Source organism: Fringilla coelebs, assembly GCF_963513975.1.
Source record: "Fringilla coelebs genome assembly, chromosome: 2".
In the NCBI taxonomy this organism is placed as follows: domain Eukaryota; kingdom Metazoa; phylum Chordata; class Aves; order Passeriformes; family Fringillidae; genus Fringilla; species Fringilla coelebs.
This window is the reverse complement of record NC_140029.1, coordinates 13,917,384-13,932,078: the sequence shown is the minus strand read 5'-3', so window position 1 is coordinate 13,932,078 and position 14,695 is coordinate 13,917,384. Positions and strand designations below refer to the sequence as shown.

At 40.9% G+C, this 14,695-nt stretch overlaps 1 protein-coding gene across 1 annotated transcript in view; it reads left to right on the top strand.

The window, feature by feature from the left end:
* The first annotated feature begins 5,366 nt into the window (after positions 1-5,366).
* The window catches only part of POLA1 (DNA polymerase alpha 1, catalytic subunit), a 184,153-nt gene continuing 174,824 nt past the window's right edge, over positions 5,367-14,695 (top strand). The window contains 10 exon segments of the mRNA XM_084226424.1: positions 5,367-5,407; positions 6,817-6,941; positions 7,847-7,943; positions 8,413-8,493; positions 9,277-9,392; positions 9,638-9,700; positions 10,467-10,565; positions 11,429-11,624; positions 11,830-12,019; positions 12,925-13,103. Coding sequence (XP_084082550.1) covers positions 5,377-5,407; positions 6,817-6,941; positions 7,847-7,943; positions 8,413-8,493; positions 9,277-9,392; positions 9,638-9,700; positions 10,467-10,565; positions 11,429-11,624; positions 11,830-12,019; positions 12,925-13,103 — 1,177 coding nt within the window. The 5' untranslated portion in view covers positions 5,367-5,376.

The window sequence follows — 14,695 nt, the reverse complement described above, 5'->3', positions numbered from 1 at the left end:
GAGCAACCTGGTCCAGTGGAAGGTGTCCCTGCCTGTGACACAAGGGTGGGAACTAGATCACCTTTAAGGTTCCTTCAAACCTAGATCATTCTACAACTTGCCTGGTGATCACTGGGCTGCATCTGACCCAGGCTATCATCACTGGATCTGATCTCGAGTCATGTTTCTGGTTTTTTTGGAGACCAGTGTCATCACTGTGGACTTGTCCTAGCTGATCCCTACTCCCATCTCCAGGCTGCCCTGCTCACAGTCCTCAGGCTGGGGGAAAAGGCCCCAGCTTCCTGCCAGGCTCCCCTGCTGCAGGCAGCACTTGGCCCTTGCTGCTTCCCCACAGTGTGAGCACAGCCTTCCCCAGCACCAGGCCAGCACCAGAGCTGTCAGGGTTACAAGAAGACTGTAGCATCTCATGATGCTGTCCTCCCTTCTGCCCAAGGGATCTGAAATACTGAACGCTGAGAGTATTCACACATGGAAGCACATTTGATCTTCAGCCAGGTCTTGAAACGTAACAGCCTCTCTGCAATAATGTTCTGCTTATACATTAATTGTTCATTTCTGTGCAATTGTAAAGAGAGAGTGCTGAAAGTAGTTAAAACAGAGACTTTCATGCTGTGGCAATAACTGTATGCTCTTGAATACCATTGGTATCAGACTTAATTCTTAGACATTATAATTATGTGAGGGCTCATTTTCTGTGAGTTTGCTCTCACTTGTCTTCCTTATTTAATGTACATTATAATATTTTGTACTTTTCTTCTAGGCTTGAATAGGAATATTGTATTAGGCAAGCAGGTGATGAGATTCTGTTCTCTATTCCAGTTAGCATAATTTCACCAATTCTGGTCCAGTTACTAGGATTTACAGTAATTTAACTGCAATCAGAATTGAATTGTGTTTGTTTAAAAATGAATAGAAGTGTCTCTGAATGTTCATTCCATAGACTTTTTCTGTTGTAATGGAGATTAGTGTGGTTTTTTTTCTATTTCACATTTTTATTTCAGAGCCTTAACATCCTAATAACAACTTTATTCTCTTCATCCTCTTGTTAGCAAGTAACTCAGGTAGGAAATTAAAAAGAGCTGTGCAGTGAACAAAAGGCATTTGAGGCCTATTAAGTAAGGAATTTACCCTTTTAACATAAATGTCTGCATTATCATTATTGATAAAAACAAGGAGAAGCATCTATTCTTTCATACTTCTGTCAATTAACTATATGTGAAGAGTTTTGAAAGCAAAGATGTAAAGTAATAATTTGAGATTTCTTTTAGCTTTAATTTATAAAACTAGTTTTAATAACTTGTTTAGGAGTTTAGTACCCCAAACAGTTCAATAATTCTTGTTGAAATGTCACATGCATAGCACAGTTTAGTAAGCAGCTGCAGAAGTGGTCAGAGCTGGATGAAATTAGAAGGAAAAACTTTAATCTAATTTAGTGATAATGTGCATTAATTCAGACCAATGTAAAGATTAAAAGTAAGATAATGAAATACTTCATGTTTGTAGGAAACATACACATAAAACATATACACTCGTATTTTGAGTAGCATGCACACACATTCTCCACAAAGATAGTCTGTACTTAACAGACTTAACTAAGTAATATAATAACATTTAAGCATTTTGAGGTAGACATAGTATAAGTGAATTTGCTGTTTTGCTGTCATTCACAATTTACTGGCATTGTTTTTATATTACCACTCTTAGTTTTAACAGATTTTTTTTCCATCATCAAAAGCATTGCCTACCATAAGCTTAATGTGTAATGTCTGAATGTGTGTTTTAATTTTTTGTCCTATTGTTTTTGCAGCAAATCAGCACATTCTAGTCATTAAAAGGAAGAAAAAAAGTAATGTTCAATACAGTAATTATTTTGTCAATTTCACTTAATTTTGATACTACATTTGTACTTTCCTATGCTAATGTAAACTACTGTTCATATTATCTTGGAATACTTGCAATGAGTTTACCGAATTTACTATTAATAACTTACATATTTAAATTACAGCTCTGAGAAAACAAAACAAAAAATACATCTTTGTCACCTTTTGTTGAAATCTTGGAGCTTCCTGAGCTTCTTCTTCTGTACTGTGTTTTTTGCTGCCTACCATCTTCGTTACTATGCTTGTCTTGCACTTTTCACTGTAGCTATCACACTTGCCTCAAGGGGATCTTGTTGGCTCTGGACCACTAAAATTCCCACTTCTTGTTCTTAAAAGACAACTGAGCAAAGGTCATGCCAAGTTGTTCTTGTATGGTTGGCCAAAGGGAGGGTAAAGATCAGCTCAAAGCAATCTGCTGTGATAAAGCCTTTAGCAGAGGAAGTCCCAAATCTTGCTGGGTTATTTTTCCTTCCCAAAGCAAAGCCCATCCCTTGCTCCCCCCACCTTTTATTTTTTTTCTCCCTGCAGCATTTAAATATGCTTGTCATGCTGTGCTGTGGGAAACAGATGCATTCTTGTTATGGCCAGAGATGAATGTCAGGATTGAAGGAGCATCCATGAAAAAGTCTTTTGTTTGATCTGCGCTGTCCCACAGTGGAGCTATGGCAACAACTTCCGTTTGGGAAATTAACTGTGTCACTGTGTTCAAAGCACAGCATCACCTGAATGACAAACATACCACTGTTCACATGACAGCTGACAAAGAGTATTGTTTAATTGTAATCAAAAGCAATAAAGTCCAGCCAATTCAAAAATCCAAAGCATGTGAAGGCTAGATATATGTGAGATGCACTAGCATTCTATTTTTACTCAAACTGAAGAATTTAGAGATATTGTTAGTTTATAAATGTTTATGTATTGTAGCTTAAAAATTGAGTACCTTCTGATTTTGAACCCCACATCACTCTTGGTGATTGTGCACATGTTTAAAAAAAGAAGTGAAGCAAATAGTGCCACACTCCTGTGAAGGAGAGGTTTTGTGTAGGTGTGTTGGTTTAAGCTGGCAGGCAGCTAAACAGCACACAGCCACTCACTCACTCTTCCACCCACCCCCTGCGTGGGATGTGGGAGAGAATTGGGGGAAAAAACCCAAAGTAAAGTATTGGGGTTGAGACAAAAACAGTTTAATAGGAGAAAAAGGGAAGAGAAAAGAAGAACAACAATAATTAGAATATACAGAGTAAGTGATGCACAGCGCAATTGCTCACCACCCACTGACTGATGCTCAAACAGTTTTGAGCAGTGGCCTCTGGCCAGTTTTCCCCCCAGTTTATATACTGGGCACAACATCTTATGGTATGGAGTATCAGCTGGGGTCAGCTGTCCTGGCTGTGCCTCCTCCCAGCTCCTGGTGCCCTGCAGCCTCCTTGCTGGCAGGGTGGAGTGAGAAGCTGAAAAACCCTTGACTTAGTGTAAACACTGCCCAACGACAACCAAAACATCGGTGTGTTATCAGCATTAGTATTGCCAGAATCCAAAGCGCAGCCCTGTTCCAGTTACGAGGAAGAAAATTAGCTTGATTGTGGTGGAAACCAGGACAGCAGATCAGACAGGCATTCTTCCTGTGGCCGTCAGTGTTTCCAAGGATGCACATTTGCTACAGCTAAGCTGGCCTGTTAACTAGGTACAGCTGAGAGGAGTGTCACTCTCCCTGGCAATGGGCACTCTGGCTGTCAGTGTCCAGCGTCTTTTGGCACCAGGGAGCTGCCACAGGTGGCTGGGGTCATTCTTCTGCTTCCACCTAGACTAGGTCCAGCAGTGGGATAATGTTGTACTAGCACTTGGGAATGCAAGTTTGGAGGATTGGGAGGATTTTTATTTCTCTTACTAATGCAAAGGAGTCCTGGTGGAGAAGGAAGGAAAGTAATTTTCATTTTCAGAACCATATAAATTATATTCAGATAGTTGAAAACAATCAGTATATTCAGACCAAATAATATTAGTTCACATTTCTGCAACAACATATCAGCTCTAAGGAGAGGGCCCTGTGGTGCCACCTGCCTTTGCAAGAAGCTGGAGTCAGTGCCTGCATATTTTCACGAGCAGTAAATGCTTCTCCACAAAATTCTACAAATGATGGTGGTAGGTTTTCTGAGTAATGACTGGCCAGCACTGATGTTTTTGGACAAAATATCGAGGTTAAGTTGTGAAACAGCATGAACCCCATCAGTTTCCCTGGGTTTCTGAATTCACACATAGACAGATGTGAACATGTTTAGAAGAGAGGACTTGAACCATTTCAGTTCTGTTAATTGAAGCTTTTTAAACCTTTTCCCATCTTTGCTTGAAACTGAAATATATAATTTTCTGGACACGGTCCTTGCTTCTCAGCTGAAGGCTGTTGTGTAAGTACTCTTGACAAATTTGAGTGAAGGTATCTCTGTAGCATCAAAAGGAAAAAAAACATATCCCACCTTCCCACCCTGACCAAGTCAGGGGTATGCATGAACAAAGGTCTGGTGGGTCTTTTCTCAGAGCCTTACACACACTTGGCCTCTTGAGATATCAGAAATCCAGTCAGAATCTACTTTTTTTTTCTTCTTCCCATTTGTAATGAAGAAGAAAATAAAAAAGAAAAGGGGTTTGGAAAATAGGAGGGCATCCAATATTTTTTATATATATATATAAAAACCCCAACTATATGTGCATGCTAAATATATACACACACACACATACATATATATATAAAAACACATTTTGTCACCAAGCTGTCCAGGCTCTGAAACACTAGTTATTTACTGAAGAAGTTCCTGAAACTTGTAATAGAGCATCATACCTAATTATGCAAAAAGAAGACCATGGCTCCTGCATAAGTTAATAGGCATGATCACTATTTGCCCTTCAGGGATTACAGATCGATGCAAACCGTGTGGGAAATCCCCGTTTCTCCCGCTGAGAACATTGTTGCAGGTGATTCTTCACCCTCATGCTCCAGCCTTTATCCAACTGGCATCGACCACAGCCTTCTCCCAGCTCAGGAGATGTATTTTATACGTGACATTCAAACGTGATATATTTATGACAAAGCATTTAAACATGGCTTTTCCCCAACTGCGGCACCGGACCCGTAGGGGCTATGGGCCCCTGCAGCAGACGGAGCCCTGCTCAGACCCTTCAGACTCGCGGGATACCGCGGGCCCTGGCGCCAAAAGAACGCCTGCAAAGCCGGGGCCGCAGCAGCGGGCCCAGCGCAGGCCTGGGCCGCGGCCCGGCGGTGCAGGCCTCCCGCAGGAAGCGGCTCCGCCAGGCCCCGAGCGCCGCTCCCTCCGCGGGCCCCGCGGGGGGGTTGGGACGCGGCCGGGCCCTTCCCGCGGGCCGCGCTCCCTCCGCGCCCGGGGCGGCCCCGCCCCCGCGCCCGCTGATTGGCTGCGGCCCCGACGGCGGCGCGCGGGGCTCCCGTCTCGCGCCACTTTCAGGAGCCTTTGGCGCGAGCGCCATGGCTGAGAGCGGCGCTCGGGGCCGGGACGGTGAGACCCGGGGGCGGCGGGGCGGCTGGGGCTCCTGTCCTTGTCCTCCTGCCTGTCCCCGTCCCTCGCAGGCGCCGGCGCTTCGCTGTCAGGCGGGGGGCGACCGGGCAGTGGAGCTGGGGAGGGCGAGCGCGCGCGCACCGGGCGCGGGAGCGCGCGTGCGCGGCGGGCGGTCGGTCGTTCGGTCGTGGTGGGGGCGGACAGCGCCGCTTGAGGGTCCCGCGTCCTCTGGGAGCCTCGGCGGGGCCGCGCCCGCGCTGCCCCACCGGCGGGACCCGCTCCGGGCGGGCGCGGAACGGGGGGATCCGCCCGGGGACGGGCTCGGGCCGCACGGCCCCGCGCCGGCGATGGAGCCCCGCAGGCTGGGGCGGCTCTCCCCGGTCGCGTCTCAGCCCAGGGGGCAAGGGCGGGCGCGGGTGGCCTCGGCTGGGGCTGGAAACACACTTGTCCCAGAGGAGCGCATTGCCTGAGGCGCTGGCGACAGTAAAGGCGGAGGATTGACAGGAGATAAACGCGCCCAGAGCGGTCCGTCTTTGCAGTTCTCCCGCACGGGGCAGCGGGCAGTGCAAGTGCCCCTTTCACCCCAGCCCTTAGCAATGCAGATCCGGCCTTCTCTCGGCTGCGCTGCCGGGGTGCAGCTCTGTTCACAAGCCGATGTCCTGCTGCCCCCAGGAGGGAAGTGCCCTGCTCCTCTGGCCGGCCGGTCTCCTCCGCCTGCGCGGGGTGTGCAGCTCCTCACCCTGAGCCTGCAGCCTTGTCCCTGGGCTGTTTGGTTGCTGCTAGAACTTGGATTGGGTCCGTTTGTTCCCTCTGGTCAGATAAGTGTTCCTCCCCCAAATTAAGAGAAAGAAAAAAAGATTTGGAGAAGTAGAAAGCATCTTCTTGCTGGGGAGAGCATTTGGAAGGGAAGGAAGTGGAAGAGGAAATGGGGTGTCAGCTGTCAACAGATTTCTAGTTTGTCTCAATCTGGTCACACTCAAACGTTTTGGAAAGCGCCTGAAAACATCGCTGCTTTGTAGCAGTGTAGGCCTTCGCCAAGTCTGGTATTCCTGAGTTGTCATGGAGACATGCAAAATAAAAGGAGCTGGAAATTCCCAAGGAAAGGGTGGTGGGGGGTTCTCTTACAGGGGAAGGCTGATGGGATTTGAGAGGTGCTTTGGAAATGTAGGTGGTAGCTTCACGCTGAATGTGAGCTGGCATGAGAGGGCTGTTTGTGCCCCCTGTCAGGCCGTGCCCTCAGTATCATTCCAGAATTGGCTTAGGAAGAGCCATCTGTGACTGTGCTTTTAGCCAAGTAGGTTTTGGTTTTTAGCAAAACTGCAGTCATTTATTAAGGCATCACTGACGCTTAAGTACCAAAACTAACACTCATTGTTAAACTAATTTCTCCTGTTTTTAATTAATTACAGGTATGAGTGAGTCTGGAAGTTTTGCAGCATCACGTTCTAGACGTGAGAGGAAGAATAGAAGAGGCCAACAAGAAGCCCTTGAACGTCTGAAAAAAGCCAAAGCTGGGGAAAAATTAAAATATGAGGTGAAAATTCCTCATCTTTTCTTCTTAATTAAAAGTGAATGTGAGCTGAGAAGCTTAATCACCATTTATAGATATGTCAAAGTTAGAGGAAACAAAATAAGCCTTTTCAGATCAGCTTTTGTGTTTTTAATAATGTGTGTTTTTCTGAGTGTAGCTGTAGCTTTCTGCTTTCTAATATAATTTATTTGTTTCTTTCTGTTTTCAAAACGAACCCAGTTTTGTTAACTGCCATTGCTTGACAACTATGCTACAGGGAAGGACCAGTTTTAAAAATTGCATAGTTAATGTTATAATAGGAAGTACTTTTTTAAAAAATTTCATATTATGTTGAACTTTACATGACTGAAATCCATTAATATTGATAAGCTGTGTTTCCACAAATAGACCACAATTTAAGTGGTGGAACTGAAATCTGGCAGTGTATCATTGATACTGTAACATTGTCCAATCTTGGTGCCAACAGGAAGTGACTTCCTCTTTGAGGTGAATCAGTGTAAAGAAACCAGAAGTCCTTAGGTCATTATCATGCAAATTTTCTGTGAACACTCTGCTTGGGTACATCAAATCCCTTTCCTTTTCGTTCAGCTCAGATTGCTGTTTGAGACTAGAGCCAAGGCCACAAGTTTTTACTGCTAGGTTTTTTATTTTTTTAAAACTTTTTTGGTAATGAAATGAGCAATAAAGCAAGTAGCTTTCAAATGGAATCTCTGCCAGTGCTTCAGCAGATTTTGAGTTTCAGTATACTGTGATAATTTTAAGAACTGATAACTTGTCTTTTGTCACTGCCAAAAGTTGTGAACAGTGTAGGAACCCTGCATGCATTCTTAGGAACTTTTACATTCTGCCTGACGATCTGCAGTATTGATGGTATGGTAACTGTTAATCCTCATATACCTTAACTGTAGGTTGAGGAGTTCACGGGTGTTTATGATGAAATAGATGAGGATGAATACTCCAAGATGGTCAGAGACCGCCAGGATGATGACTGGATTGTTGATGATGGTAAGTTAATTTAGAGAGTTATTTTGGTTCTAGTGTTATAATTCAATTAGGCTTCGTAATGCTCATGCTTTGAGGTAAGTTATTGTTAGTACATTCTTAAAATTTGTTTTAGGAGACAAGAGAAAGGCATTCTTTTAATGGAAATTAATCTGGGATTGTTCTCATAGTAGTCTGTTAGTATGATAATGAAAATATTTTTCCATGAAGACCTGTTGTTGAAATTTTATTTCCAGTTATCAGTGTTACAGTTTTACAAAAAAAAAAGTACTGTTATTGATAATGTCTAATTAAATATGTAATAATATATTTAATCTAATAGAAGATACAGCTGAGAGTGCTGTGGTTTTTAATACTTGCTCTTGTAAGTTTTGCTCTATATTAAAAGGGGGGAAAGTGTTTAATATGTAAAAAATTCAGGAATATCAGAAGACAGAATTTAAACCACAGTTTTTTAACAATTTTTCTACAGATGGGATAGGTTATGTAGAAGATGGAAGGGAAATCTTTGATGAAGATCTGGATGATGATGCTCTTATTTCCAATAAGAAAGGTATGTGACCACTTGCACCACTTGTCACACTTGCATGTGACCAATGGAGACTGTCTGCCAGGGTCTTTTAAAAGGTACCCAAAATGGGCAACTTCCTGCCATCAGTAAATGTGGTAAATATGGCCAAATGACAGATTATTTGAAATTCTGTCATTCAGTGCCTGTGGATTTTATTCACCCCAGTGGTGCAGAGGATGGGGGCTCACAAATTGAGGTCACATCACTTTTAACTGCTTCAGCACGCCTGGGGCACTGCTGCTCAGTCTTCTGTGGAATGGGGACACACTTCTAGAAAAAATGCATCTGGGAGGAGTCTTGGTTTTCAAAGCCAGTGCCTAAAAGATGTGTGGTTTCTCTTGACCACTAAAATACTTACATGCTTGTAAGAATGTAGGATCATATGATTTTCCCATTTTTTATGGAATCTGGTGGCAAACTGAGAAACTGAGTCTGATGTCGAGAATACAAGCCTGGTGCTTGGACACTCATTTTTTATTCCCTGGAAATGCTTCCATGTAAAGTATCTTTGTCCTTTTTCTGGAGTATGCAAAAGGCATTTCTGGCATGATTAGGAAAGACAGGGTGATGAGAGGGTTTTTCATTTTTTGTGTGTGCATGACAGGTGCTACAAAGCTGAAAGATGACTAGGCTTCATTTCAGCCAGAAGTGTAAAGGTAGAAAAAGCAGACTACCTTGGCCACCTATTGCTGCTAATAACTGGACTTGTAAACACTGAACTTTTCTTATGTAAAATGCATGATTTCTAATTTTTTGTTTTGGTAGGAAAAGGTGGCAAAACATCTACAATCGATAAAAAGAATGTGAAAAAATCTGTGGTGTCAAAACCAAACACAATTAAGTCTATGTTTATGGCCAGTGCTGGGAAGAAAAACACAGATGTAAGTTTTTACATTTTTGGATTTAAATATTTCTGACTTGTTCACAGTTTTTGTGGGAGTGGAGTAAACCAAAGACTCACTTTTTTGTGTCTAGTGAGACAAACTTCTATTATGATCCCTTGTGTCTGGAGCATTTCTGAAAACATTGTGTGTGTTTTGTGGAAATCCTCTAGTCATTTACTGCTGTTCTCCTGATTGGGTGTGCACATATAACTGAGAACTGTTTGGCTAATCTTGCCTTACAGAAAACAGTGGACCTGTCTAAGGATGATTTACTTGGGGATATTCTTCAAGATATTAGTGCTGAAGTAAGTATGTTAATAAAATCTGTTGGAAACAACCTTAGTTCTTCTCTTAATTTTGTGCTCTTATTATTTTACTCCTCCTTATGATGTCTGATTGAGGCTGTAAAACCCCCCATGACTATAACTGCCCCTGCCCCCTGGTAATATTAAAGAAATGCAATTTAATGCTGTCAAATTTGTGGAACATTGATTAGAGAAAATAATTGCACTATGACTTCTATTTACTTAAATATTAATTAGCTACTGAATTTTTGGTTTTTTGTTTGTTTTGTAAAATTTCTGTTGTTATTAGCTGTCGATAAGGTCAAGTATAAAATATCTGTAAATCAATAAAATGTAAATAAATGAAAATGTGTTTTCCTCTAGTGGAACAGTACTGAAAGAGCCCTTCAGCCTTTCATGAGGCATGTATCTTCAATACTACTGCTTCAGCAGACATGAAAAGCAGCACAAATTATTCTGATACTTGTGCAATAAAGGCACAGTTAGCTATTGAACTTCCCACTGTTTGAGAACTGTTTCATTTACTGATGGCAGTTTTTCTCAGATTGTTTCCTCTCCCAAAACATTTAATGTGTGTCTTCATGGACTGATTGCTCAGGTAACATTATTTTATGGGGCTGGGTTTCGTATCAGGAGGTGTTTTCTTCATCAGACAAAAATATTGGTGTCCCTTGTTCTCTTGGATGGAAAATGTTACTAAACAAGGCAAAAGAAAACACTAAAAAACTTTTCCTTTTGTCACTTTCTCTGTTCTTTCAATATTCAGACAGTTCAGCTAAGTCCACCACCAGTTATAATGCTGAAAAGGAAAAGATCTGCTGGAGTACCGCTCAATCCTTTCTCTGTACAGTCCCAAACTCCTAAGGTAAAGGGGGGGAAAAATGTTCTCATTATTAATAAGTGCTGATCTGTGTTTTTGCTGATTTGAATACTGTTGACTTTTGTTTCTCTTCCTGGAAGTTGACTTTCTCCTAAGGTTCCATAGCAGTGTTACAGTGTAACTTTGTGCTTTTTTCTGCATTGCTTTTCATGTGAACACAGAAACAGTACGATTAGTTTTGTGTCTGTAGTATAATAGGAGTTTATAGCTGGTACATTTGATAGGTGAAACTGTTGTTACAATGTTCAGTGCATCACATGAAGGTGAATTTCTGCTCTGTTTATTACCAAAGAGGAGAACAGACCCTTGTGGCGAGGAGAGCACAAGGGAGGTGAATAAGCAGCAGTGTGGAAAAGGATAAGAAACCAATCGTTTGCAGAAATGGAAAACAAATGGAAATTTGTTGCTATGGATAGAAGTTTGCCCTAGTGGAAGATTTTGGAGTGAGAGGAGGATGGGCTGCTGAGGATGGAAGGCTAGCATTTTGTTAGGATTTCTGGTAAATGGAAAGGACTTTATAGCTAGAAATATGAAGAGATAGTTGGTAATGGTCTGTAGAAGGAAAATGGAGTGGTGTAGATACATCTGATGGGTGAAACCTTCTGTGACTTCAACTCTTATGTTGAAAATAATCACCAGTGCTACTCAACAGTTGTGTTCAAAACTAGAAGCAATTGGAAAAAATGGGGAGATGTAGTAAGAGAGGATCGTGGTGCAAAATATGTGGAATTTTTCCTCTATCCCCGGTTACTAGATCTGCAAATAGCTAGTGAAAGATTTTGTTTTTTATCTTTTTCTTCCTTGCTCTTACAAGATTATTTTTAACTCATGGTGGAAATGTTTTTCAGGTAATCACCCCTATATCAAAGAAAGCTCCTGCTCATGTCAGAAAGGAAACTCCTCCTCCAGCTTCATTTCATCCTAAACACCCCAATAATACAGCAAAATCTGTCAGAGTCTCTGAAAATGAGGACATCAAGCATGTGCAAAAACCTATAGAAAATGAGGGAATAGTGAAGGCAGTAGGAGAGAAAGCTACTAAAGGTATCAAAAGTAAATTAAATCCCAATTCTGGAAGCTCTTTAAATATGGTCTAGTAGTTTTAAAACACTTGTTAAATTTTATTAGTTTAGATAGAACAAAGGATCATATTTAAGCTATCATTACTATATATTATGGTCATGCTTATAGTGTGCTATCTCTGCATACTGCTATAGTGTGCAGTGTGTAATTTCATTCAAACCTTTAGTTCTACCTGCAGCATTTCCAGATGATGATCAGGGAATGATGGATTTTGATGAGGAGGACTTTGATGAACCTATGGAAGCAGAGCATGTGGAAACTATACCTGAGACAGGTGAAAGCTTGAAAAGGGACAATGAAATTGAGAAGAAAGAGACAGAGCAGCTGGAGTCAGAGAAGAAAGAGACATCTGTCTTGTAAGAATCTCTTTTGCTTCTTTTTTTTCTTCCACTAAGAAGGCTCTCAGTTTCCATTAACCTTACATTTAGCTTCATATTTGTCTTTGCCAAAGGCATAATTGTGATATAGACAGAATGATAATAATGCTATGCAATGCTTTTTTCTTTGTAGTTACATTAAGAATAATAACATGCTGATAGCTACTTAATTGAAAAAGATTTGATGTTTTTGGGATCTAGCATGTGACAACATGTATTTCAGCACACTGAGCTGATTCTATGTAAGTGTTGAATAGTGAACTTTGATGTCAGTAAGCAAAACCAAGGAATTTCTAACAATACTTACTCTAAATCTGAAAGTATTTTGTAATAGATGTAGGTAAAAGTTTTGTTGCTAAAAGTAATAGTGAACAGCTATATCTTTGGAAACAGGAAAAAAGGTGGCCTTTTCCCTGGTTTTGGATTTTTTAAAACTGTTTGGAAAAGCTTGAATCTTATGTTTCCATAATAAAATCCTTCAAACTGTAAAATAGTTGAATGATGAAAAAGACCTAAACATCTAGTGACTGAAAAGGTAGTTTTGCTGAAATAATCCTTTGTTCCCACTAAGCAACTTGTATAGATGGATGGATATATATGATATGTAAAGACTTGAATTGACCAAGGCTGAAATAGCAGGTGACAGATTTTCAAAGCCTGTGTGTGGTGTATCAAGGCCCATACTTAAATGTAGGTTTCTGTCTTTGTCATTCCATCCCTCTTTTCAGAAGAAACCTGAGAAAACCCAGCTGTTGGGAATGTTGCTTGGTAGTGGAAAGAGAAACAAAATGTGTGAGAATATAGGCTTGGAAAAAAGCAAAATGGTAATTACAGCAAAGGCACAATTTTAATTGGTTTTTTTTGTTCTTCTGCAAAACCTGCAGAAGTTGTTCTCTCCCAGGTCTCTCATGTTGGGACAGAATTGATGAGGATGAAGCTGATCTAGTAACAGCAGAAGTTCAACTGGACCCCAATCTCCTTCCACTTGTGAATGGGGAAAGTGATGATCAAGTCTTCAGATTTTATTGGCTGGATGCTTATGAAGATCAGTTCAGTCAGCCAGGTAACTGTTCAGTTAAAGGTAGAAAATGCTAATCTGATTCCTTTTGTTCAGATTTTCTTTTTTGAAAATTGGACTTTTCAAACTTGACTGAATTACATCCAGTTGCCCTGTGTCTCTGTGCTCTAAGATGTTAATCTCTTGTATTTCTGTACCTCTGTACAGAAGAGGCAGAGCAGGGCACTGTGATTGGGGGAAAAATGTCATCTCTTGGCCTAGGATAGAGGTAGGAAAGTAAAAGGGACTTATTAGCAATGTTCAGTGTTGGTGACCCATTGTCTTTCTTAAAATTTTATACGCTCTAGGAGCAAGCTGAAGTTGTTAATTTCTTGCTCAGTGATGCAACAACTGAGCATGCTTTCTTGTTTTTGGAAAAGTAGCTCAAAATTCACATGGATTAATAAAAAACCTGTACTATAGCAGTTGCATGATTTTATGCAAAGGAAGGGTATGTCTTTCAAGGGAGGAAGGTGGTCTGAAAAATACAAGGTCTGTCTTGTATTTCTTATCACCTAATTCAAATTATCTAAATCTTGAAGATTGTCTTTGAATTAACATTGCTGGCTCTCGTAGTCTTCAAGTTGCATCATTCTGAGCTCAGCTGTGACAAAACAATTTGTATTCTGAGCACTTCCCATCTATCCCCTCATTCCATCAGCAGCTTTAGGATATTGGGTTTCTAGTTTGTGCTTCATGTGTGTTTACCAGAAGGTTCTTTCACGTGTTGTTGCAGGTTTTTTTCAGTTGAAGCTGTAAGCATTGAGTCAGATACATTTCTTTGCTAACACCTTTTATTGTGAGTTGGGATGCCAAACTTATAAAATATGAGACTCTGCTGGGCTGAACAGCTTGGTGATGGGAGTGGTAATAATCATAGATATCTTGATGAAATCAATGGCTCTAATATAAAATTGCTACTTGTAAAGAACCCGCTATTGTTATTTTTCCATTTTTTTGTCTTTTAAGTCAGTGATTGCTGAATGGAACATAATTATGAAAGGATTTCTGTTCCTCGCATGCAAGGAGTGTTCTTTTCTCATTATGACTTTTTCAGGATTGAATAATAAAGACTGCACCTGTTTTCAATTAGTAATGTAGAAGGGAAAATTTCGATATTGCTTTTTGTTTAACATGTTCATGATCTTTGTTTGTGCCTCATTTGCTGTGATGTCAAATGCATTGCCTGAAGAGTAAATACTATAGCATAATCATAAGACTCTTTCAAACTTAATGATTTTTTGGAGGCTTTCTTTTCATAATTCCCTTTATGATCTTAGGCAGAGAACTCAAGAATTGTGATCCTATTAACATTTTAAAGAAATAACGAATAAAACCTGCCCTTATTTTCTTACCCTCTGCAAGACATTTTCCCTGTGTCTTCACTTTGCTTACCTTTTGGTTCATTTAGGTAGCGTGATCTTTCTTTTCACAGGCTTTGATTTATAAGCTTTATTAGTATTTTTTCTTTCTTTTTTTCTTTCTTTATTCTTTCATAGTCTTGCAGGGGATAGGGCCTGATATCTCTCAGTTGATTTTTTTTTTTTGTTTTGTTTTGTTTTGTTTTGCATGAAATGTCTCTGAAAACTCTTTGAAGT